Source organism: Brassica napus, chromosome C7 (genome assembly GCF_020379485.1).
Source record: "Brassica napus cultivar Da-Ae chromosome C7, Da-Ae, whole genome shotgun sequence".
NCBI lineage: Eukaryota > Viridiplantae > Streptophyta > Magnoliopsida > Brassicales > Brassicaceae > Brassica > Brassica napus.
Window position 1 is genome coordinate 973459 of NC_063450.1, and position 27540 is coordinate 1000998.

Consider the following 27540-nt stretch of genomic DNA (forward strand, 5'->3'; position numbering starts at 1 on the left):
TGATTATTTGTTTAATTTGCAGCATGTTTGTATCTCAAGTTGAAGAAGCAATACCAGGAATATCTGCAACTGATGTGGACACACGTAAAGATAAGCACTTTGTCAAGTGGTTAAAATCACAGGTACGTAATATATCTCATACATTGATTAATTAAGTAAGTGTTTTGATACTTCAATATTAATTAAGAATAACTGCTTTTTGCAGGTTGATTATGACGATCCTTATTATCCCGTATGGTTTCACGAATTGGTTCAAGGTCCAGTTGCAAAGGTCACCACATCACCTATGTATTTCACACGAGGATTTACCTTTCACACATACGAGTATGGGAGACATCGGGCAACGAGTAACTACGGAATATGTGTGAAAGGTGAAACAGACTTTTACGGGATCTTGCAGGAGATTATTGAAGTGGAATTTCCGGGGTTATTGAAGCTAAAATGCGTCCTCTTCAAATGTGAATGGTTCGATCCTGTTGTGAACCGAGGGATTCGGTATAACAAATTTGGTGTTGTGGATGTCAATTTTGGGAGAAGATACAACAAATTTGAGCCTTTCATTTTAGCTTCACAAGCCGAGCAAGTTAGCTTCCTTCCTTATCCTCGGCTTCGAACTTCCGGGATAAACTGGTTAGCTGCTATCAAAATTACACCTCGTGGACGCATTGTCGCTGGAGAAGAACCGCCCTTGCAAGAAGAAGACGCTATCAATGAAGTTGAGGTACCAGAACAACCAACTGATGAAATCCTTTTGATCGACCCGCAAAACTTTCAATATGAAGATATTCCCGAAGATGCGACAGATGAAGCACGTGAAGACGAGTTCGAGAGAAGCGACGATGATGATTGTAATGATAGTGATGAGAACGAAAACGATTTAGAGTGATGTAATATTGATGAGAACGAAAACGATTTAGAGTGATGTAATATATGTAACAAATGTTGTATTTCTCTATTGTAACGTATGTTTAAAGAAATATTGTTTTTTTACCATCCTAATGTATGTGTAACAAATGTTGTTTTATATAATATGTATTTCTTTAGTTTTTAAAAAATTATTTGGAGTTTTAGGGTTTTAGAGTTTAAGTTGGAGAAAGAGCACAAAGTAGTAGAGAAGAGATATGATGTTAGATGATATGTGACTTTGGGGTTTAGGGATTTCATTCTCGGTGTTTAGGGTTAAGCGTTGTAAAATCGTCGTAAATGGCTATCTATTCCACGTAATTTCGTCGTAAATGGAAAAACGCGGGCCTGGTAACTTCGTCGTAAACGTGGGCCTGGTAAATTCGTCGTAAACTGAGGTTTCGACGTAATTTCGTCGTAAATCGAAAAACGCGGGCCTGGTAACTTCGTCGTAAATGAAAAAACGCGGGCCTGGTAACTTCGTCGTAATATTACGTCGCGTTTACGACGAATCCTTTTCTATATATTGAGACGCCGATACGAGGCTGCCTCGTTCATTCCTCCCAAACTCCTCTCCTCTCCCTCTAAGGTACATTCTCTTTCCTCCTTTTTTTTTTTTTAAGTTAGTTTAGGTTATTAATTAGTTAGGTAATTAGTTTAGGTGATTAGTTAGATAATTAGTTTAGGTGATTAGTTAGATGACGGAATACTATAGTTTAGGTGATTAGTTAGGTAACGGAATAATTTTTTAATTATGTCGTCATAATTGATTAAATTTATTTAATTTTTTTTTAGATGGCTCCTAGAAGGAAACCAGCAGCACCTACTTATGCCCAGTTGTTTGGCGATGGTTCCGGTACATCTTCTTCCGGTCCATCGTCTTCCGATGCAGTTCCAGACTCTCAGACTTCTCAGAGAGTTTTTTCGAGTCCTCCTCTTCCACCGCAGATGCCTCCACCTCCTCCTCCAGCGGCTGCACCTGAGCCTGTCCCAGAAGGTGCAGTTCATCCGGATTTGCGTGTGCCTTCATATGCTCCCTTCGCGAGATATACGGTGGAGGATTTGCTTGCCCAGCCTGGACGGGAGGGTTTGGATGTTCTAGACCCCGATAGACCCCGAGGAACTTATTGGTAATTTATTAATTTTTATTACATTAAAATTAAATTAATTTTTATTTTCTAACGGTTAAATTGTATTTTTTCAGGTTTGGGGCTAACAACCGTGTTAGCCGGAACGTTTCGGCGACGATTAAGGGTTACTACGACGGGGCATACCCGAACTGGAGCAAGACACCAAATCACGTTAAGATCACGTGGTTTAAATGTTTTGTGGTAAGATTTTTAAATTTAATTAAATTTTTACTTTTAAATATATATATATTTTTTAATATTTATTATTAATTGTAATTTTTTAAAAAAATTTATGTTTCAGCAAAAGTGGCATTGGTCTTTGGGAATCACCGAGAGGGTGAAGGCGGAATTCGTTGCAAAGGCAAAGATACGCCTCTGCAACACAGTCTCTGATTGGAAGGACAAGTGGGAGATCTACGGGTATGAGGGAAAGCCCACTGAGCTCACGACGGATGTGTGGGATGGCCTCATCGCTTATTGGGAGCACCCATCTTCGATCAAAAAGGCCAATTCGTGCTCGGCTTCTCGAAGGACGAAGGATAAAGATGGTCATTTGCCCATGCTTCACAGAACCGGACAAAAACCTCATGCAGGAGTCCGTCTAGAAGCTGTAATTTTTGTTTAAAATATATATTTTGAAATATTCAATTAATATAATTTATAATATTTAATTTAAATTTTTTTTTGTAGTTCGAGAAGACGGGAGTCTTACCTTCTCTGTCTGACCTATTCAAGATGACTCACGCCACATCCGACGGAGTTTTTGTGGATCCTGCATCTGAGAAACTCTTCCAAACAGTGGCTGGTCGGATTGAAGAACGGGAGACGCAACTAACCCAGGAGTCTCCCGATGGATTACCAGTCACATTGTCCACCGAAGAGGTCGACAGAATCTTCGAAGAGGTACAACTTAAAATTTTTGTTTACATTATTTTAAATATTTTAACATAATTAACTATATTAATATATGTTTTGATTTTATAGGTGGCTCCTAAAAAGAAGGGACGGATAGTCGGTATAGGCTCTGTTAACGAAGTTGCAAGAGCAACTTCGTCATACACTTCGAGACGGGATGAAGAGACTGCTCAGATGAAGGCTCGAATGGATAGCCAGCAGGTTCGTTTAGACTCTCTTGAGGATTTGCTAGACGTGATGGCCGTGGGAAACCCGGTTATGCAGAGAATGTTGAGTGAGAGACGAGCCACTCTTGGAATGCCACCACGAGATCCCCAAGAGTCCGATCCAACCCGTCAACAGCCGAGCAACCCCACCAACTACTTCGAGAATATGTAGTTTTTTTTCTGTTTGTATTATGAATTTAAATATTATTGTATGACTTTTTAAAATATGTTTTCCAATTTCATATTTCGTTTTAAAATTTAAATTATTTTAAATTCTGAATATTAAATATAAATTAAAATTTATTATATACTAATTAATAATAATATAATAAGAAACGATGTAAACTCCTCGTAAACATTACATGGAGTTTACATCGAATGTTTACGAGTGATTAACATCGAAATATTTACGAGGGTTTTACATCGAAATGTTTATGAGTGATTTACAACGAAAGTATTTACGTGTGCTTTACATCGAAATAATTACGTGGGCTTTACGACGAATGCTTACGTGTCGTTTACGACGAATCCTTTCCCTGCGCTTTACGAGGAATATATTTCGTCGTAAACGTAACGAGTCGTTTACGACGAAACCTCCGTTACGACGGACGTTTAACAACGAAATGTCTTTCGACGTTAATTCGTCGTAACACCCCGTTTACGACGAATTTACAACGAATACTGCCCTAGTAAAAAATATGTTTTCTTGTAGTGATTATTGTACATTAAAAGAAAGAAAAAAATCCATTCAACCATACTTTATACAGAAAGATATCATCAATTTTCAACCTCACAATTTTAATTTAATTTAGTAAAATTGTAATATATATAATAATATATGAGGTGTTTTTATTTTTTCTTCGGAAGTCAGAAAAGATTTAGGATTTTCCATAAAAGAAAGAATTATAAAAAGGAAATTATTCAAAAAATGTTGGAATACAGGGTTTGGAGATGAATGATGAATCATCCATGATGATCCAAGGGTCATGATCTATCAGTTGCCTTGATACTCTTTCTATCAGAAGGTATATCACTTTCAATCTCATTAATAAGAGATATGACCGAGGAAGTATATTATAGAAAAAAAAGATTGCACCTCTTGACCAATTTGACTGGAAAATCAAGAGATATGGCCGAGGAAGTATATTTAAACTTAGTCTAGAACAAAGATCATTTCACCACCACCATAAAAAATCTAAGAAATATCATGGCTTCTTCTTCATCTCTTTTTCCTTCTCCGTTTTTCTCAACTGATTTTTCTTTATTTCAAGTGGAGGTAACTCGAGACGAGTTCCATTCTTTCCACAAAATCGACAGAGACTTGTTCACTCGCCTCGTCTTTGTTCTAAAACGAGACATGAACCAATCATCTCAAGTGATTGCGTTTCTCCTCGTGGTCGAGCAACTTGGCTTCGCACGAAACTTGGTCGCGTATATTGTCTCATCACAAGACATGTTAATCAACGCGGTGGCCAATGAAGTCGGTGTGTGTCTAAGTATCTTATACAACCAAGAGTACTCAAGCTTCGTCCTCCTTAACCACAACAACAATGATGAGGTGGTTATTCCTTTTCTCAAAGGTCTAACTGACAGTAATCTCACTCTCAAGTACATCATTCAGTACCGCGAAACTATTCTCGTTGGAGTAACAAAGAATTTGAACGACGTCTGCAACCGAGCTTTCGACGATATATACGAGAAGGGCTACAAGGAGCAACTGTTGGCGTTAGAGAGGGCGAAAGTCATTGAGGAGATGAAGAAGATCAGGTTGGGTGCTCCACAACAAACCCCTACTAGGTTGAGTGTTCAACACCAAACCCCTAGCTGGTGGAATGTTCAACAACCGATCTCTCGTAGGTCGAGTGTTCAACAACGAACCTCTATTAGGTCGAGTGTTCGACGATCAACCCCTATAAAGGTGAGTGCTCCACAAGAATGGGTTCCTTCTCCAGCTGTTGAAGAAAAAGCAAAGGCGGCCGTGACAGAGACAGAGGGGGTGGACAACAAGGAGGACGAGGAAGAGGTGATGCCGGCGGATGATAGGACGGTGTTTCTGACATTTTCCAAAGGATATCCAATTTCTGAATCGGAGGTTAGGGTTCACTTCACGAGGAAGTTTGGAGAAGTGATAGAAGCCATAGTGATGCAAGAAGTGCAAGAGAATGAGCAGCCCTTGTTTGCGAGGATGGTGTTGAAGATGGAATATGCGTCTAAGATTGAAGAGATCGTGACTCCAATGAACAAAAACAAGTTCACTATTGATGGAAAACATGTTTGGGTTCGCAAGTTCTTTGCTGACCCCTCCTCGCATGTTTGACCGTCTTCTTGAGTTTTATAAGTTGTGTTTTGCTTCTGAATAAAAAATGGCGTTTGTTCTTTATTACTACATTGTAATTCATTAGTGGCAAGATGGATTACCTATTTTCTAATATATCTTTCGTTTTGAATGTGATTTTTTTTCTATTGGATAATACAATTTTAAAACCTGAAGTGCCGCACCCAAGGAGCAAAAGACCTTTTTTCCTCGGTTGTAAAAATTCAGAATAAATAGTTAAATTAAATGACTGATATAGTGATATAGAATTAGAATATTAATAATTAAATTAGAATCTTAACATTAATGACATTTATAAATTTGATAAAAAAATACCACAATATCAGATTTTTTAAGTTTACAAAATGAAACTTTTCCTGGACCAAAGTTTAAAATTAATTACGATAAAATTATATGTAATCTAATAAATGGCTCTCGTAAAATTATTATTATCAAACAAAAATTAGGTTGTACTCATTTCGTGGTACGATACTGTTTTTTTTTATGAAAATAAATTTCAACATGTAGAAAAAGAGATACGGGCTAACATGAATAGACAACAAAAACAAACAAACAAATAGTAGCCATTGGAATTATTTTACAAGGAATTCGTTCATTATTAGTGGAAAGTGTCGGATTTTGAAATGTAAAATGCATCATATAATTCGGCGTATGTAATTCGTACAGAAGAATAATAAACCAAAGCTTGATCAGACGGTTACCAAATATGGTATTCACGATCAAAGCTTGATCTTAAGATTCATACAAGAAAAGAATAAAACAAAGCTCTTAGATGGTACTACGAAGGCAATATTACTTCTGTAGACAAAAATAACCGCTGAACTCTAATTAAATCCCACCATTATGTCTTGTTGCCAAGATAAAAGCATGAATTCTGTTTCGTGTTTACCCAAGAATTTTGATGAATCATATCACTCTATTCTTGTATTTCAACATGTACAAACCAATTAACCCTAATTAAAACCCCTTACCAATCCTTAAGTTTTAGTTTCAGCTATGAAATTTAACTTTTAATACAGTAGGCTACAGATGTTCGGTACAACTTGTAATAGTGTTTAAAGCATGGTTGTGAAATCTGTCCAGAGTGCTCTTCTGCTGCATCTGTGGAGTTGACAGAGACAAGAGCCAATGCGACAATACAAGAAAGAATTACCGCAATCGGTGGATATATGGAAATAATGGAGAAAGGAGTCTTCGGGTTGAAGAGTGGAGGTAGAAGCTTGGGAAGTCCAATGCTGCAACTAATTGCTATTATTAATGGAGAACTTGCGGTGAAAGGAAAGCTCCAGAAGCATATATGGATGATAAACCTTCAATTCATCCTCTTAAAAACAAGAAATATGCTTGTCTTCTACATACCATGCTCATTCAACCAGTTCTCATGGTATTGTGGTTACTCTTAAACACACCACATGAGTAATGATGATATTGCTTGGAATTGCCAAAGGTTAGGAATAACTCTGATAATTCCACATCTGAAGGATATTAGGAGAGTTCAAAATTCTGATGTTATGCTTCTCATATAAATCATGAATGTAGATAAATGTGTATATAAGGTAGGAAAAGAGCTAAAAATATTCTCACTTTGTTGTAGTGTCTGCTAAGGAGGGGAAGTGGTGGACTAGCCATCTATATAAATGATGAGTTGAAGATTCATTTTGGAAAATCCTTCTTTCTATTTTTCAAACATGTATGTAAAAGATGGCAGAAATACTTTTTGACACGTATGTTGAAGTATCGTCAGGCTCATTGGCGAAAACTTATATATCTGCTGCTCGAGTTTATCAGCAAAACCTCAACTAATATTTCAGGACTTCAATGATATTAAAGGCAATTATGAGAAGGAGTTAGGAGTTATCAGGTCATAAGCCTCATTTTCCTTATTTAATCATATGCTACTGTTATCCGGGCTTCATGATTCAAAACAATATAGGGAAGATTTACTTGTATTGGTATGTAAGTTTAAAATTAAATCTCAGATTTATTGAGCAGTGGCTAAATACAACTCCATTGATATGTAATCATCTGCTTGTATTTATCAACCACCTTGGATTGGTTCTGATAATCAGAGCCGGCCCTTGGGCCAAGCCAAGGAAGCAGTGGCTTCCGGCCTCATTATTATAAATAAAATTTCGGCCACAATTTTTCAAAAATTACCTTTAGTCTGGTGGCAACATATGAATGTTGCATACTCTCTTGGCCCAAACTGGGTTCGAAACTCAAAAAAGTGGCCTATTTTATTAAACTTGAATCTGGTATGGGATTCCTTAGGACCGGCTCTGCTGATAATAGGTCATTATTTTTTAGTACTTATTCATTTAAATATAGTGAAGAAAAAATGTTTAGATATGATAATAGATAGATGCTGCAACACGAGGTAAAACAACTGATATATGATGTTTGAAGTCAAGAATGTATTAATCTACATCTGATAATATATATCATGGTTTTTATGGAATTTGTCCATGTTATAAGTCCTTATTTAAAGTCTTTATATGATTTTCGAGTTGGTTTTAGAACTTTTGCAGGTTCAAGTACGATTTAGTGCATTTTGGAGATTCAAGAGATATTTGGATCATGAAGAGAACTGATGCTGAAAAGTTAAAGTCGGAGTCGATCTGTCACTATGGTGTCGATCGACACTCAGTTTGGTATCTGTCGGCACCCGTCTCAAGTTAACAAACTGACATGTTTTAATGAAGTTTCAAGAATTACACAAATTCCAAAAAATTTCCTTAGTTGAAGAGAAGATTCTAATCGTGTTTTTATTTATATTATGTTTTCTTAAGCCACTTTTTAGGCGACCCCGAATTAAATTTTAGAGAGATTTGAAGAGAAATATCAGCACTCATTCAAAGATTGATTTGAAACTTCAGAATTTCTATTTTATCTTAATACAATTTATCCAGGCTTCATTTATGCGTTCTTTGATCTTGTCTGACTAATCACCCCGTTATATATAGAGATTTCTAAGATTTGGGATTAATTGCTAAGTTGATAGAATTGCTAGGGGTATCTATAAATTTCTTAGTAACTGATTGATATCACTCAAATTGCCCTAAGGAGTGCGTTACTCTCTCAAATAAGAGGTTCAGATGTAGTACTTAGGGATCAAATCCACAAAGACTCTAGGATTACACAATAGATTTACAGTCTTCGAAAGAAAGCTAGATTAATAGGTTTTAAGCAGTAAATGAATTGGTGAGCAAGGCAGTTGCTCGATTGGTTTGATTTGAGGTTGTTAACAGTTGGGAAAATAGCTAGATTTAGGTATATTCTCAGGTATGATGAGTAAGCAACTTAATTTGGGTTTTTATGGGTTCGTGGATATTAATTGTTCTCGAACTCAAACTTAGGTAAAATAAAATAGATTTTCAATATCTAGATCTCGGATTTCAACCTTCGTATATTAATCACGAGAAAGTGTTGATCGCTGATTCTTAAAGAATATCGATTGATACACCTTTCAAAATATCGATCGACACAACGATTGTCGCGTCGATCGATGCTTCTTCCAGAAAGCTTTACGAGCTTTCTCTAATTTACTAGACCAACTTTCGTGTGTATCTAGTCAGTTAGATCATACTAGTTTAGTTTCACGTATTGAGTCAAGCTATGGCTTGTCTCAATTAATCCTAGGATCTGAGTTAAAGGGTGATCAATCTTAAACTTAGCATTAAGAACAACTAGATGAAGAACTATATTTTAAACACCCTAGCAACAGTTTAGCTAGCAATATATATATCAACCTTATGAGAAACTTAAATCTAACAGTAAGACTACTCAGACATATTCATAAGAAACATGGTTATGATGGTCTGAATAATACTTAAATAAAACAATAGTAAGAGAAGCAATAAACAAAGTAAAGAAAGCAAGGGAGTTCATGATATTCTCTGTTATCAATTTCAGATCTCTCTCTCCAATCTTAAGCTCCCTCTTCAATGGTGGAATGGGTTGCTCCTCTCCAAACTAGGTCTAAAAGGTCTCTAGGCAAGTCTACCTCTCAAATGATACAAAACCCTAATAATATAGCCTAACATGCGGCCATAGACTTAAAATGTAAATATTGGGACTTCTTTGAAACTTGCAATCTTCTTATTAGTCATTAACTCGGGTGGCTCTCTGTCGATCGATGGTAACAACTCACCGTCGATCGATTATTCTTGGTGATCGTCGGTCGACATTCTGGCTCAGTAATCGGCTCTTTCTCTGTTTCCAGCAAAGCTCAAAAAGTCTCCAAATTTCCCCAAATTGCCCCAAATACCTAAGTTTCCTCAAGTAAGTACCTAAACCTGTAATTACCCTAAAAAGGGTCCGAATACATATAAAAGACTCTGAAAACCTATATAAACCATGGCTAAAAGTGGATAAAATTCATGGCATATCACTGATTGATCTTAATGTTATGTTCTAGAGTAATTAACTAGAATCCTGATTACATGATAATTGATAGATGCGACAGCATAGTGATTACCAAAAATTATCTTTGATTAGCTAAACAACTAATCGCAAAGAGATATGATTTAGGGATTTAGTGAACTTATCAGAGTTTTCTTAATACTTTATTTAGTTTATGAATTCGCAAAGATATTTGGAATTCTAGTATCTAGACATAGATAGTGTCTGCAACGAGAGCTGATTGATTTGACAATTGTAATCTGAGTTCAAGAATTTTTCTTCATCAACCCATAACATTCTATAACTTGCAATTTTGACTTACCTGTTTGGATTTCCCGAATCTAGCTTACTCTTAAATTCAAGTATATTGTGTGAAACATAGAGTCTCTCAGTCATAATTTGCTTTCAATGCAAGATCATTGACCAAGATTGGACAGTCTTCCATGAATCATGCTTTAATGGTTTTAGCCACCAAATCATGTTCACTTCTTTTTTACCTATATCCTAGGATTTTTGTGACTCAAGTCTTAATGGTTGTAGCCACCAAGTCCTCTTCAAATCCTTTACTTGTAAGAATTCTTATCAATCAAGCCTTAATGGTTGTAGCCACCAAGTCTTGTTCGAATTCTTTTCCTAATTTATTATCTATGATTTTATTTATTATATATACATTTTTATCTATGTTTCGAAATAGAGAGAGAGAGAGAGAGAGAGAGTGATAAATCTACACAAGGCTTTACCTTCCAAACTTGTTTGAAGATTTTGATCCCATGTATACCAAACCCCAAGACAAGCAGCTGAGTTAGGTTAGGTTGGAGGTCAGTATTGGTTCCTTCAAACATTCTCACCAAGTGTTGTCACAGTTGACAGGTTGATCCACTTTAGTATCTCTAGTACTTTCTGGAGTCAGTAAGTCTAAGAGTGGCGCTATAGAGTGGTTAGATAACAAGTAAAATTTTAAAGAAGTTCAATATCCCCTTCTTGACTCGATAAAACTCTTTTAGAAAACATTGATAGAAAACATTTTAATAAGAATCAGGTAGCAAACAATTATTAGCAAAAACCTCCCCAGACTTAAATTTAATTGTCCCCAGTGATAATCAGTCTAAGATTGGTTAGAGAATAAATTACAATTACTAAGTTAGATGTTAGACAAGAGAAAATATTATAGTACCCCTCTGTCTAGAGCGTCGATCGACATAAGTATCTCTTTATCGATCGACATAAGCACATGTTCGTCGATCAACGTAAGCACCTCATCGTCGATCGACAACATGGAGACAGAAAATTTCAGTGCTTGCTATAACATGTTGAAAAGTCCAACTCATCACCATATGAGTATCAATCAGCGAGGTTAGCTCAGTTAGACAATCCAAACACCTGCAAGATCAGCAACAGATAAACTCCAGTCATAACATAATTGAATAAATTCGAAAAGAAATCCTTAGAGTACGATATTAAAAGAAGACATAAGTAGATAGGGATAGAAATATGAGGACTAGTCCTCATCAGTAGTCTCGGTCGGTGGTCTCCTCGGTCGTCCCTGCGCTGGCATGATGGTCCTGAGGCTGATGGTGAGCTGGCTCGCACACTCCTCCTGCTCGAACAGCGGCATCTCAATACTCTAGCCCAGATGGTGGTTAGAGCATCAACGACAACGCGCTGGAAATCTCCCTCAAGACGTGTGATATCACTCAAATTACCCTAAAGAGTGTTACTCTCATCAAAAGAGGTTCAGATGTAGTACTTAGGGATCGAATCCACAGAGACTCTAGGATTACTCAATAGACTTAAATAATTAGAAATGGAGATAGACTAAAAGGTTTTAATAGTTTTAAAAGCAGTAAATGATAAATCGGAAACAATAGTGAAACGATAGATTGAACTGAAGTGGTTTCAAGAATGGGAAAGCAGCTAGATTCAGGTAAATCTCAGGTATGAAATGTATGCACTTAGTTTAGACTAAAGGGTTTGAAAGTTTTTGAACTAAACAATGATTTGACTGGATAGGTTATCTTCGCTAGATCTCGGATCTCAATTGTCGTATTTTAATCTCGAGAGAGTGTCGATCGATGTGACTTGATGTACATCGACCGATACACCTTTGTAACGATCGACCGACAGAACGATAGTTGCGTCGATTGATGGTTATTCTAGGGAGCTTTGCGAACGGGTTTAACTTGTTCTCTAACCTTCTCAGACCAACTGTCGTTGCGCCTGAGTTAGTTAGATCACGCAAGTGGGTTCAGGCATTGAGGGGAAATGGTTAGTTGGACTCAATTAATCCTAAGATCTAAAATGAAGGTGATCAATCTCAATTTTAGCATTAAGTTCACAAGCAATGAAAGAACAATCAAAACACCTTTTTAATAGTCATATTAGCAGTACATAATTTCAACCATGGTGAGAAACCTAAATCTAACAATTGTTTACTCAAACATATTCATGGGAGACAAAGCCATGATGGCATGAAATAAACTCAAATGAAACATAGAACACAAATAGATAGAGTATTATAAATAAAGGAGTTCAAGATCTTCTCTGTTTTTGCAGTCTCAGATCTATCTCTCCAATCCTAAGATCTTCTAATGGTAGCCAAAATGCTCTTTCTCCAAACTAGGTCTTTTTGCAAGTGTCTGCCTAAAATGATACAAAACCCTAGTACATATAGCCTATCAGGCGGCTAGGGACTTAAGTTGCAAATAATAGATCTTCTGGGAAATGAAATCTTTTAATTCGCGATCACACTCATGTGACTGGGCATCGATCGATGCACATGTATGTTTGTCGATCGATAGTAAGTGATTATGATCGACCGATGTTGCTCTTCAAGCGTCGATCGATTTTCCTTGCGTAAAAGCATTTCAAAATGTCCCAAAAGTATCATTTCCTTCCATCAGGTGAATAAACCTGTAATTGCTTTGAAAAGACTCTAAAACATGATTAATACATCTTAAAACTTTTATATACCATGTATAAAAACGGGTGAAAATCATGGTATATCAACTCCCCTAGACTTATCCTTTGACTTGTCCTCAAGTCAAACCAACGGACAGTCTCTCTGGAAGAGGGTTGAAAACATCAGGGACTCACGGATTTGAAACATTGAAATTATCACCTCTATAATATTGCATTCCACATCTAAAAGTTTCTTCTTACAGAAATACATTATGCAATATCCTAGCTTAGCAACCATAGTCATATAGCCAACAATCTTAACTAATCTTATCATCAATCTCCTCAACCAACCTCATTTCTCAATGTAAAAAGTGTAAGCTTTACCTTGGGAGTATCGATCATAGGATGCAAGGATTTCAGAGAAGTATCTGGAACTGCAGGTAAAAGTTAGTTCCTAATTTCTCTCTCTCTAAAATCTCTCTTGAGTCAAAGTCTGCTTCCATTGCAGGATCAGTGACCAAGATTGGACAGGCTTCCATGAATCAAAACTTAATGGTGGTTGGGACCAAGCTCTGTTCACTTCTTTTTGACCTATATCCAAGAATTCTTTGTGAAAGCGAGCTTTGAAGATTGCCGCCTCCAGGTCCCGTTTTGAACTTTTTTATTGGAGTCTTTTATGAATCAAGCCTTAATGGTTTTAGCCACCAAGTCCTGTTCAGACTCATCCTAAGTAAACAATAGATCTTTTTTTTTTTTGAAATAGAAATATTAATTACTAGCTAATCTAGGGTCGAAATTAGAGAGAGGAATGTGATATATAATTCTACACAAGGTTTTACCTTCCAGGCTTGTCTGAAGAATCCGATCCCATGTATACCAAACCCCAAGACAAGCAGTGAAGTCAGGTTAGTGTTGGAGGTTAGGTTTGGTTCTTTCTAACAAGCTAGCAAGTGTGTATAGTTGACTGGTTGATCCACTTTAGCATCTATAGTTTTATCTCCAATCAGTAAATCTAGAATGGTGCTAGAAAGTGGTTAGATATTCAAGTAGAAATCATTAGTTCATAATCCCCTTCTTGACTCAATAAAATTATTTTTGAAAAGATTTTTGACAAAAACTCAAGAAAGTGGTGTTAGTAACTACCTCCCCCAGACTTAAATTGCACCGTCTCGGTGCAAATTGCCCAAGGGTAGGTTAAAAACAAGTTAGATGTTTGAGAATGTTAGAGTAAAAATGAAGTACCTATCCGTACTACACATCGATCGATGTAATCCTCTCCATATCTATCGATGTTACTCGCCGAGAATCGATCGATGTAATCCTCTCCATATCGATCGATGGCGAAGCACATAAATTTTGCATGTGCCTGGAGTCGAACTTGAAGTTCCTGCCTAATGTTAGCTCACAACACCAACACAACACCAACTGTTAGACAACCAAGCATAAGAAATAATAAGCATTCTCAGATATAAAATATAAGTTTAAGAACATAAATCCTACAAGTTCAGAAAATAAATAAACAAGTTCATAATAGAAAGATAAGAGATAGAAATATGAGGACTAGTCGGTGTCCTCGTCAGTCGCCTCATCGTCCTCCGGGGAAGGGTCCCTGCGTGCTGCTGCTGGTGCTGGTGCCTGCGCTCCTGTAGCTCTCCTGCTCCGACAAGACACTCTAGCCCAGATGGCCTGAAGAGCGTCCACCACGAACCGCTGAAAGTCTCCCTGGTCGTGCATGGGGATGTCCGGTATGTTCGGGAAGTCGGGGAGAGGCGGTGCTTGTGCGTCCTGAGCTCTGGTACGGCGAATGCTGGGAGGTTGGCGTGACATTTTCCGAGGGTTGCGGAGAAATGCCTCGTCTGGCATGCATCGAAGCTGCTCCACGCTGTTCCCGAAATCAGTGATCCTCCTATCCGGTAGGGGTAGAAGGCGATGCTCATCGCGGATCATGAAACACCAGAGTTTCCCTTCCTCGAGCCATAGCGAGTGCACCAAGTGCTGCTCATCGAGGAAGATGTGGTCGCGGTCGTCAGAGCGAGGGTCAGGTACTGGAAAATTGGGGTAAGAAGACTCCCAACTGTCTCCTTCTTCTTACCCTTGCTGTTGAAAGGCTTCTTCTTCAACTCCACCAAGTGCGCAGCAAAGACAGCTCCGAGATTCGGCGGGCTTACTTCGCCGTCCTCGTCCAACTCAACCAAATCCACCACGCCATTCACTGCACCGAAAGTAATGTGAGCTCCTTTATCCTGACCTTGTTGGGCTCCATCTTGCAAACCAGTGTGTTTGCAAGGAGCCGTAGGAAGTAGCTAAGTGCAGGATGGCGGATGTCTGATAGCACTGCCCTGTTTGTGTCCCAAACTCCTGTGCCGACGATGTCCCAGAATATCTCGAGGTGTGGGAAAGGTGGGACCGTGTAGGAGGCGACGCTCTCATCGAAACCGTAGATGCGGCAGAGCTCGATGATAGTGATCCTGTAGCGTGTCCCTCTGGCGAAGAAGGTCAAAGTACCATCTCCCGCTACCCTCGCTGATGAAGTCCTGTAGGTGACCTCGACAGTGGCCATGAACTGGCAGACGAGATCGGGGTAGAGGTCGTAAGCGCGAGAGGGCATGGTGCCGAGTCCGAGCTGTGTGATCATGTCCTGAATATCTCTCTCGATCCCGAGCTTCTTTAGGATGCGTCGGTCGAGGAACTTGGTGGGCTCAATAGAGACTCCCAGCCAAGCATTGTAGAAGAGGCTGTCGAAGTCGTCCCAGTTGTCGGACAGGGGACGGTTGCGGCACTCGTTGCTGTTGATCGCTGCTCTAGGATCATCATAGCCCGAGACATCGAAGGGTGTGTTTTTGGTGCGAGGCCATGGAGAGCGCTGTGGGTTGGTGGAGCTGCTAGTCTCGTCGAACCTCCTTTTCGACCTGATTTCTATGTTTCATGCGTTTGTTTCTGAACTGCTCATCTGAAACCAAGAAGAAAGGAAAGTTAGCATTGTCGATAAAAGGTAGTATCGATCGATGGGTTATACTGAACATCGATCGATATTGTTGTGTCGGAACAATCGAACAAGAGAGCATCGGTCGATGCGAATGAGTTCATATCGACCGATGTCGAATCGCGAAACCTGCAACATCACTCAACTCCAAATCGCGTTTATAGGAGTTAAAAGGCAAAGAAATCACAAACCGAACTCTAGATAAGCAATATGAACTACAAAAACATCTCTCAATCACACCAAATCAAGCGTTCTAGTCCAACTCAAAACGAAAACCCTAATGTTTCGAAAAATTGAAAATTGCGAGTGCATACCTAGAATGTTGGTTTTGAGAGTGGATTTAACAGTCTCAGAGTGAAAAATCGAGTGGATTAAAGCGAAGAACGGACGAAATCCGTCAAGAAACGAGAGAGAAAAGGGTTGTTTTTGTTTTCAGTTTTGGTTGCGAATGAGGAAGAGGAATGGGCTGATATCGAGTGAAATAAGTGTTTTAACGTCGATATGCCCGCATCGATCGATGGCAGTGATGCCTCGTTGATCGATGTCCTTTTCAAAGACAAATCCAAATTTCTAAATCTCCTAAATAATGCTAATAATAATAATAAATACAGAAATTACTATTAAATATAAAAATTACTATAAGATACATATTTTTATTATATGTTTTTTTTTGGATAAAATGGGTTGCCTCCCATTCAGCGCTTAATTTTTAAGTCTTTAGCTCGACTTCCTGATTAAACTAATTATCAGGTTCCTACAGCACCATGGGCGCTTTTGCTGGTGGTTTTGCCCAATAATGCTTAACTCATTGGCTCTTCACTGTAAATTCTTGGCCTTTATCATTTTGTAAGGTGATAGCTCCGGAGAGTTGAACGTTTGTTACGGTGAAGGGTCCAGACCAACGGGATTTTAGCTTTCCAGGAAATAAAGTTAATCTAGAGTTATAAAGGAGGACTTGATCATCCGGTTCGAAGTGCCGGGATATGATCTTTTTATCGTGATAATTTTAGTCCTCTCTTTATAAATTTTTGAATTTTCGAAAGCTAAATGTCTGATTTCATCAAGCTCGTTAAGCTGGATGAATCTCCTTTCTGCAGCTGGTTTGATATCAAAGTTCAAAAGTTTGGTAGCCCAAGCTGCTTTGTATTCCAGTTCGACTGGTAAATTGCATGATTTGCCATAAAGGAGGTGGAATGGTGTTATTCCTAACGGCGTTTTGTAGGCAGTCATGTAGGCCCAAAGTGCATTATTTAGTTTCCTAGACCAATCTTTTCTGGAGGTTCCTACGGTTTTCTCTAAGATCTCCTTAATTTGTCGGTTAGAGACTTCTACTTGTCCACTGGTTTGTGGGTGGTAAGGTGTGGCTACTCTATGAAGAACACCATTCTTTTCAAGCAATCTATCAAAGACTTTGTAAATGAAATCAGTTCCACCGTCACTAATGACTACTCTTGGAACTCCAAATCTTGGAAATATTATACTCTTGAAGAGTTTAATAACCACAGATGCGTCATTGGTAGGAGAAGCTACTGCTTCGACCCATTTGGATACGTAGTCTACAGCGACTAGTATATATTTGTTTCCATATGAAGACGGGAAGGGTCCCATAAAATCGATACCCCAGCAATCAAAGACTTCAACTTCAAGAATGAACTTCTGTTCCATTTCGTGTCTTTTGCGGATTTTTCCACGTCTTTGGCATCTGTCACATTGGGTTATAAATGCGTGGACATCGCGAAAAGTGGTCGGCCACCAAAATCCTGCCTGGAGGATTTTCGAAACCGTTTTAAAGGTAGCAAAATGTCCTGCATAATCGGTTCCGTGACATTGGTAAATAATGTCTGGAATTTCAGCTTCGGATACGCATCGTCTGTATATGCCATCAGAACAATGCTTATAGAGGTAAGGTTCATCCCAATGATAGCGTCTTACTTCTCTGAAAATTTTTTTTCTCATATATCCCTTGAGTTCGTCTGGCTCAACCTCAGCTGCCAAATAGTTAACTATGTCGGCATACCAGGGTCGGTTATTCGAGTTTCTACCAATCGCGTCTACCTCCCGTTGTGATAATTCCTCAGGTGTAAGATTAATCTTCTCATCGGAAACATTAACTTGTAAATCGAAGTTGATTTTAATAGACAGGGGTTCGTGATTTTGGTTATTGGAGAGTTGAGAAATTACATCAGTCTCGTCATCGATCGATGTATCACTACGTGAAGCGACCGATATGCCATCTCTCTCATCGATCGATAGATCTTCAGATGTGAGAGATATTTGACCGACGAAAGATGTATCTATGTGTGCAACATTCTCTATGGGAAAGAAATCGTCTATAGGGACATCATCCTCTATTCTTATCCGGGAAAGATGGTCAGCGACTCCATTATCTAGTCCTCTCTTATCCTTAATCTCAATGTCAAACTCTTGGAGTAGTAGAATCCAGCGTATGAGTCGAGGTTTAGCATCTTTCTTTTGCATTAAATATTTGATGGCAGCGTGATCAGTGTGAACTATCACTCGTGAGCCAATCAAGTATTGACGGAATTTTTCAAAAGCGTAAACCACAGATAATAGTTCTTTTTCTGTTGTTGCGTAATTCCGTTGCGCTTCATCAAGCGTGCGGCTGGCGTAGTAAATGGCGTGTAACTTTTTGTCTTTCCTTTGGCCTAAAACTGCTCCAATTGCAAAATCGCTCGCATCGCACATGATTTCGAAAGGAAGATTCCAGTCGGGGGCTTGTACGACGGGGGCAGTGATAAGGGATTTCTTTAAATCTTCAAAAGCTTTCATGCATTCAGGGGTAAAATCGAATTTAATATCCTTGCATAACAGGTTATTTAGAGGTCTAGCGATTTTGCTGAAGTCGAGTATAAATCTCCTGTAAAAACTGGCATGTCCGAGAAAACTTCGCACGTCTTTAACAGTTTTGGGTGGAGGTAAACTGGTCATTACTTCAATCTTAGCTCTATCTACCTCTATACCAGCGGCAGAAACCTTATGTCCTAACACTATTCCATCGTTAACCATGAAATGGCATTTTTCCCAGTTTAGGATAAGGTTCTTTTCTTCGCATCTTTCCAATACTTTGCATAAATTGTTGAGGCAACTCTTAAAATCTGATTCGTAGACTGAAAAGTCATCCATGAATACTTCCATGAAGTCCTCGATCATATCCGTAAAGATTGACATCATGCAATGTTGGAAAGTGGCGGGGGCGTTACAAAGACCAAATGGCATTCTGCGATATGCGAAAGTTCCATAGGGGCATGTAAACGTTGTCTTTTCTTGATCATCCGGGTGTATAGGAATTTGGAAAAATCTGGAATATCCATCAAGAAAACAGTAATACTAGTGATTAGCTAATCTCTTCAGCATCTGATCAATAAAGGGAAGGGGAAAATGGTCTTTCCTAGTAGCGGCATTCAGTTTCCTATAATCAATACACATCCGATGACCAGTAACGGTACGAGTCGGAATGAGTTCGTCCTTTTCTTTCTTCACTACGGTGATACCTCCCTTTTTGGGTACAACATGTACAGGGCTTACCCATTTGCTATCCGAAATAAGGTAAATAACTCCAGCATCAAGGACTTTTATAATTTCCTTTTTGACTACTTCCTTTAGATTCGGATTTAATCTCATGTGCTGCTCTATTGACGTTTTAGCGTCATCTTCCAAGTTGATTCGATGCATGCAAAGATCGGGAGAAATTCCAGGAATGTCATCGAGAGAATACCCGATCGCTTTCTTGTACTTGCGTAATTTATTTAGCAATAAAGCAAGTTCTCCGCTAGTGAGATTGGCGTTGACGATAACAGGGTAGGACTGGTCATAAAGGTAAGCGTACTTAAGACCGCTGGGTAGAGGTTTTAATTCTACCTTTGGTGCTTTATCTTTAGACCAATTTGATCTCGAGGGAGGTTGTCGATCGACGTATCTTGAAGGTATCGATCGATGACAACTTCTGAGTCATCATTTTCTTCTACGTTTGCAACTTCGATGCTAGCGTCCATTAGTCGCATGTAATCGTCTGTCCTATCTGATATGCTGAAAATTTCATTTCCCACGTGGTTAAGGGTGTCTTCTAAGGGGCTGTCTAAACACATGTTTAGGAAAGAGTCTTCTTCAGCCTGAGAAACTTTTTACACGTAGAAAGCCCGGTCATCTATTAAGGGTCGCTTAATCAGTTTTTCCATATCAAAAGTCATTGAGATATCCCCTATGTTCAAATTAATTCGTCCTTCTTTGACGTCAATGATCGCTCCAGGTGTAGCTAGGAATGGCCGACCCAGAATGAGGGGGTCTTTGGGTTCTTGTCTGTATTTTAACACAACAAAATCCGTAGGCACGATGCAATCATTAATTTTTATGGGAACATCTTCGAGAATTCCTTCGGGTACCCTAATGGATCTATCAGCTAAAACCAGGGTGATCGGAGTTGGCATAAACTCCTTATATCCTAACGTTACTGCAACAGAGTAAGGCATAAGGTTCACGCTAGAGCCGATGTCACATAATGATCTAGGAAAACGTGTGTTTTCTATTTTACAATCTAGGACGAAACTACCAGGATCTGATCTCTTTGTTGGAGTTTCTCCTTTAATCATAGCACTTACTTCTTCTGAAATCATCATTACGCTGTGTTCTGCAATTGGATAGTTTGGAGATGTCATGTCCTTTATATACTTCTTAATCGAAGGTGCTATTTTTATAGCATCACTAAGGGACATCTCAACAGAAATCTTATCTAAGGCTTTGTTGCAGATTACATTCTCTAATGATTTCTTAGTTTGCGTTTTAGGAGGAAAAGGGGGTAAAGTTCTATAAACTCTTTCAATTATGGGTTCGGGTTGAGTAGACCGTCGATCGACGGGTTTTTCAGGTTGTCGATCGATGGTAGGTCTTTCAGGTCGATCGACGTCAGTTCCGTACTGTCGATCGATTTCGTCCTCAATCTCCGTATCTTCTTCTAATTCTAAGTCTATTGCCTTTTCCTTAGCCTTTTCAGCGGTGGTTTTCCGGTTCTCTTGAGATGGATTTGGGTCAAGATCGTTAAGAAGAATAGGATGAGAGTTGCTTTTTCCGGTCTTGTCAGTGTCGTCGGGTTTTCCAACATCTGTGTTATTCCTCGTATCTGCTGCGAGGTTTTTCCCGCTGCGCAACATTACGGCACTGACTTGACGTCTCGGGTTTAAATCAGTTCTCCCGGGAAGACATCCAGCATCTCTTTTTATGGCAGTTGCAATCTCAGCTACTTGACCTTCTAATTTTCGGATTAGTTCTCCCAAAGAATCTGCTTTCTCCATTAATTCTCCGTAAACCATATTTATTTTTCCGTAAAACTCCGATTTTGTCTTACGGTTGCTAGTAAGAGCTTGTCTGATATTGAACCTCTTTCTTCCGGTACGTGATTTTACAGCAGTGTCATAAGCTTGGGTAAAGCTATCGACATGAAGCACAAAGTAAGGATCGGAACAGTTCGTTCCTTCATCCAAATAATCATCGGTGTCAGACAAAGCGTTGTCGTTGATCTGGGCTATATCAGATCGGTGTTTTTTTTGAAGAAAGGAATGAAGGGATTTAAGGGAATTCTTAATTTCTATCCAATCAGAATTGTCTTTTGGGCTTGTGGCTTTTTCTACCTCTTCATCCATCTTTTCATAGGATCTTCCCGTTGTCATATTCTTGATAAGACGTCTAGCTTCTTCGGGATTCCTAGTGATGAAATTTCCATCACTCGCTGTATCGAGTGTGGTTTATAGCTCAAGTTAACACCTCCATAAAAGATGTTAAGAAGTTGTGGTTCTGAATAACCATGATGGGGACATTCAAGTTCATAGCCTCTAAATCTTCCCCAGGCATTTTTAAACGATTCGCGTGGACCTTGGTGAAACGTAGAAATTTGCTTTCTTACTTCCCAGTAGCGTTCATCTGTGAAAATTTCTCTAAGGAAGGCACTTCTAATCTCTTCCCAACAAGTGAGTGATCCTGCTGCTAAACAGTTTAACCACCTGAGGGCTTCTCCTTCTAAGGAGAATGAGAATAGTTTGCAACGATCATATTCATCTGGTATTAATTCTTCCAAAGTTTCAATGTGATCTTGTGGGTGCTCTGGGAGGGATCCACGGAATGGGTTTTGACGAAACATACGGTAGTAATCTGCATTAAACTTAGATTTCTTGGTATCGTCTCCTGGTATTTTGATAGCGGACCTATTGGAATAGGTCTTACCAGGATCAAGGTAGTCTTGTATGGACAATTTTATATCTTCACCTTTAGTTAAGGTGGAATTTTCCTTAACAGGGATTTCAGTCCCCTGTTCAGTTTGGCTAGCTTCATTGCTCGTTTGACCATTTAGTTCAGTTTGGACTACTTTCTCATTAGCGGGCTTGGTAAGAGAAAACTTACATGCTTCCGGCTGGGCGGTATCGATCGATGTTGGCAGCTCCGTATCGGTCGATTCTTCTGACTCAACGTTGCTCGATGGAAACGTGTCTCCATCGATCGATGGTTGGTCGCGCTCTGTGTTTTCCATTCTTTGTGTATGCGTAACAGATTAAGAAAGAAAACTTTAGCAAGTTTTTCGTAACAAGTCTATACTAAATTCTAAATTAAATCTAATGGTAATAAGAAAGAGTCCCCAGCAATGGCGCCAAATTTGATATCACTCAAATTACCCTAAAGAGTGTTGCTCTCATCAAAAGAGGTTCAGATGTAGTACTTAGGGATCGAATCCACAGAGACTCTAGGATTACTCAATAGACTTAAATAATTAGAAATGAAGATAGACTAAAAGGTTTTAATAGTTTTAAAAGCAGTAAATGATAAATCGGAAACAATAGTGAAACGATAGATTGAATTGAAGTGGTTTCAAGAATGGGAAAGCAGCTAGATTCAGGTAAATCTCAGGTATGAAATGTATGCACTTAGTTTAGACTAAAGGGTTTGATAGTTTTTGAACTAAACAATGATTTGACTGGATAGGTTATCTTCGCTAGATCTCGGATCTCAATTGTCGTATTTTAATCTCGAGAGAGTGTCGATCGATGTGACTTGATGTACATCGACCAATACACCTTTGTAACGATCGACCGACAGAACGATAGTTGCGTCGATCGATGGTTATTCTAGCGAGCTTTGCGAACGGGTTTAACTTGTTCTCTAACCTTCTCAGACCAACTGTCGTTGCGCCTGAGTTAGTTAGATCACGCAAGTGGGTTCAGGCATTGAGGGGAAACGGTTAGTTGGACTCAATTAATCCTAAGATCTAAAATGAAGGTGATCAATCTCAATTTTAGCATTAAGTTCACAAGCAATGAAAGAACAATCAAAACACCTTTTTAATAGTCATATTAGCAGTACATAATTTCAACCATGGTGAGAAACCTAAATGTAACAATTGTTTACTCAAACATATTCATGAGAGACAAAGCCATGATGGCATGAAATAAACTCAAATGAAACATAGAACACAAATAGATAGAGTATTAGAAATAAAGGAGTTCAAGATCTTCTCTGTTTTTGCAGTCTCAGATCTATCTCTCCAATCCTAAGCTCTTCTAATGGTAGCCAAAATGTTCATTCTCCAAACTAAGTCTTTTTGCAAGTGTCTGCCTAAAATGATACAAAACCCTAGTACATATAGCCTATCAGGCGGCTAGGGACTTAAGTTGCAAATAATAGATCTTCTGGAAAATGAAATCTTTTAATTCGAGATCACACTCGTGTGACTGTGCATCGATCGATGCACATGTATGTTTGTCGATCGATAGTAAGTGATTATGATCGACCGATGTTGCTTTTCAAGCGTCGATCGATTTTCCTAGCGTACTTTCAGACATTCTCCAGATCATTTATGAGATCGGACATGAGAAAAATATGTGATATAGTTTCTGATGTCGGGCACATCTCCGAAACATATCCATAAAATTACTCTTTGTACTTAATCTAGCAGTTGTCCCAAATTCTTGATAGGATCGTCCATATGAAATATTTTATTTTTGGCATGGTCTTGAGCTTCCATAATATTGATTTTAATCCATTATCACCATATAGTGTATTAATGTTTGTTACCATGGGATTTGATGTTTTATCTATTTTCCAATAACTACTTTATCCACATGTTGTATAGTTAAAGATAACTCAATCTTTTTTTTTATCTTTGATTATAACCAGATTAATATGATTATTTTACTATGTTCTTTATAGATCATTGACTATCTGATGTCATATAGCTGATCGGGGGGATTGCTTTCTATCCAATTGTCTTTATAATCTTTTGTTGTTTCACCATCACCAATTATGGTGCATAATCCTTTCTTAAGATGATGAAACCGGTAACAATGTAACTTTATTCATACGGTTGATTCGTGAGTTCAATATAATTGTGTATTTGTTATATCAATCTTTCATTAGTCGTGCAAATAAAGAGTTCATGTGTTTGTGAAGTCTTAATACTTGTTTAGCCAAAAGAGAATCATTAAAACTTTTTAAATCCTTAAAACCTAAATATTCTGCTTTCTTAGGGTCTGAATGGTAACATGCGAAATAGTTGTGGTACTGTTATAATAGTAATAAAAGCTATAATTATATCTATATATGTAGAAATTTTTGTTAATATTAACCGCATCATTTTGCAGTTTAAAGTGTTACCATTTCAAAACCTTAGAATATTGCAGTTTTTTCATGCAATCCATGATATACTTTTGTCATGCTATCCGGTTTCCCCCCAAAAAAATGCATTAACATATATGTTATTTCATCCACTATTTATTTTTTGTAATTTAAAGCAAGGCACTGGAAAAAACTGGCATTGAAACCCTCACTAATTTGGTAAGTATTCGTTTTTCTAGTATATGATATAAATTTTGTGCTCCAGTTTGATTTTAGTTGACAAACCTTGTTTAATATGTTTTCAAACATTTCTTTCTTTAATGTTCAAATTGTTCCAAGAGCCCTATCTATTTATCATCTCCTCCATGATATATATTCCATGATTTGGAATATTCAAAATGTTCTTAAGTTGTAGTTGTAGCACCATGTGTATTTTAGCCGATAGTGATTATGGATCTGGATGGATTAATTTTTGATCTAATGCAAGCTCATGTTCTTGGAGAATTTCTTCAGTTTCTCTGCTATTCCTAGTGTTTGCTTGACAAAAAAAAAAAAGAATCATCTGCAAAGAGGAGTGATGAGATAGGAAAGAATTCATAACCATTTAATTTCTTTTCAGACCAAATGTTATCTGCAATTAGATTAATCAAAACATCTGCACTTATTATATGGAGGTACAAAGATAAGGGGTAACTTGTCAGAGACCCTTTGTGGCCTTATAACTTCTGTTGAGATGAGATTAATATAGAGGAAGAGAAAGACATGAGGAGTTGAGTATGATGAAGAAGCCGTAGTAATAATAGTTACCCGAGTAACTTACTAGTTACCCGAGTAACTTACTAGTATACTAGTTATACTAGTTACCCGGGTAACTTTGGAAGAAGAAGAAGAAGAGAAGCCGTATTCCCTTAGCTAAGGCATCAGTCCATTGCAAGGGAAGAGAAGGCACGTGTGACAGGCTGGAGAAGAGCTGGATAAAGCAAAATGAGCTTTATGCACAAGGAAGAAACTCATTGGATGGTTTGGATTAAAGCAAACCTTATCTCTTGTAATAGTGCTACTTTATGAAACCTTCATCCTATTGTTGCCTCCTCATATATATTGTAAACTCTTATCAGATTAATAATTAAAAAGTATGTGATTATCTCTCTAGACTCTCCCTCTCTTGTTCACGATGATTCTTAAATACTCTTAAACATGATTACTACCTAATCTCTCTACAAATCTCTCATTAACCTTCTCTAATCTACCTTTAATCTCTCAATACCTACTATATTCTCTAAAATCATATGGTATCCGAGCCAGGTTCGCTTTGTTATTGAGAAACCTCGTTCCATTTCTTTCTTTCTCTAGCTCTTGTGTCCTTGTGTTCTTGCTCTTGTGTTCTTGAGGGTTCCGTGAAGCTGTGTGATAAAGTTGAGTCCTGTGGTGTTGTGCCTTGAGTTCGTGTGTTCTTGAAGTCTGGAACTGTGTGTTCTTCAGCTGAGTTGCAAGTTTGAAGCTTTCTGGTAATTTCTGGTTCAAGCCAGAGAAGATGGAAGGAAACAACTTCAGCAAGCTAGTTACTGTCCCGGTTGCGTTAGGGTGGTTCAAACTACCTCTTGTGGTCTAGATTGGTGAAGACTGCCATTGGAAGGCTAGGGCTGTGGAGCCACATCACTGATGATGGTCCGAAGCCAGTGGCCAAAGAAACTGAAGAAGGTGAAGAGGAAAATACTCTCACCAAAGCTGAAGCCAAGAAGTGGGTACAAGAAGACTTGATGGTGCTCTCCGTGCTGCAAGGATCTCTTGATGTTCCTCTTCTTGAAGCTTACAGCTACTGTGAGACTCCCAAACACTTGTGGGAGACCCTCTCAAAGACGTTTGGAAACATCTCCAACATCAGCCGTGTGTTTGAGCTGAAGAGAGTCATTAACTCCATGAAGCAAGATGGAGGAGAGCTCACCAAACACATGGGAAAGTTTGGATCATTATGGTCTAAACTTGAAAGTCTAAAACCTAACACCACTGATCAAACAACTCTTATGGAAAGAAGAGAACAAGATCAAGTGTTTGGGTTGTTGATGACATTGGATCCTTGCTACAAGGATGTCATCAAACACATCTTGAGATCGCCTAACCTACCATCCATGGAGGAAGTATGCGCGCAACTTCAGAAGGAGGAGGGATCTCTTGGCCTGTTTGGAGGCAAGGGTGAGCTTACTATGGCTCATCAAGCTGAATGAATGCAAGCAAACAAGGCTGCATACAGAAGCTCAGGAAGGAAGTATGAAAAGTATGAGGGAGGCTGTGAGCATTGCAAGAGGACCGGTCACAAGAAGAGTGAGTGTTGGATCCTACATCCTCACCTCAGGCCACGCAGGGTCAACAGGGATAGGGAAGCAAAGGCTCATCTTTCTGCTGAAGCAAATGGTGCTGGTTCATCCGGAGCTAGCTCAGGCGCTAAGGTGGGTGAAAGTGAAGGTAGAGCCTTGGCGTCTCATCAACTGATTGAAAAGGGTATGGATCAGGAGGTGTTCAAGAGAGCTGACCTTGAAGCCTTCTTCAAAGCTCTTAAGGAGTTTGGTAACACCCTCGGAAACACCCTTGGATACTCATATGCTGCTCATACATTGCCTAGTAATACTGATATATTACTAAACATTTTTAAAAGCTCTTACACTGCTGTTTGTAATCCTAGTAATACTGATAAATTACTAGACATGTTTAAAAGCGCTTACACTACTGCTAGTGAGCCTAGTATAACTAGTAAGATGTTAGGATTACTAGGAAACCTGCTAAAACAAAATGAACCATCAAGGACTGAGATTACTAGAAACATGCATAAACCTTTGATCATTGATTCTGGTGCATCTCATCATATGATTAGTGATAATAACTTGATTAAAGACATAGAACCGGCTCATGGACATGTTATGATTGCTAATGGAGATAGAATTCCTATAAGAGGAATTGGTAAACTAAAACTGTTTGATAAGGATTCAAAAGCATTTTTCATGCTTGAGTTTACTTCTAATCTTTTATCTGTCAAAAGATGCACCACTGATCTTCAATGCAATGTTATCTTTAGTCCTGATGATGTTAAGTTTCAGGATATTAAAAGCAGTAAGTTGATTGGGCAAGGAGCAACCAAATGAGACCTTTATATGCTTGAAG

The 27540-nt window shown here is 38.5% G+C and overlaps 2 protein-coding genes across 2 annotated transcripts; one reads left to right on the plus strand and one right to left on the minus strand.

Moving 5' to 3' along the window:
* Positions 1–4361: 4361 nt before the first annotated feature.
* LOC106417040 lies at positions 4362–5471 on the plus strand. The gene has a single exon (XM_013857905.2). The coding sequence runs from the start codon at positions 4362–4364 to the stop codon at positions 5469–5471; it is 1110 nt and encodes a 369-aa protein (XP_013713359.2).
* Positions 5472–19913: 14442 nt separating this feature from the next.
* Positions 19914–21425, minus strand: LOC106417041. Its single transcript, XM_013857906.1, has one exon. It carries the CDS (start codon positions 21423–21425, stop codon positions 19914–19916), a length of 1512 nt encoding a protein of 503 aa, XP_013713360.1.
* Positions 21426–27540: the final 6115 nt, after the last annotated feature.

Coding starts and splice junctions, on each gene's coding strand:
- LOC106417040 (XM_013857905.2), top strand. CDS start 4,362: ATGGCTTCTTCTTCATCTCTTTTTCCTTCTCCGTTTTTCTCAACTGAT.
- LOC106417041 (XM_013857906.1), bottom strand. CDS start 21,425: ATGGATGAAGAGGTAGAAAAAGCCACAAGCCCAAAAGACAATTCTGAT.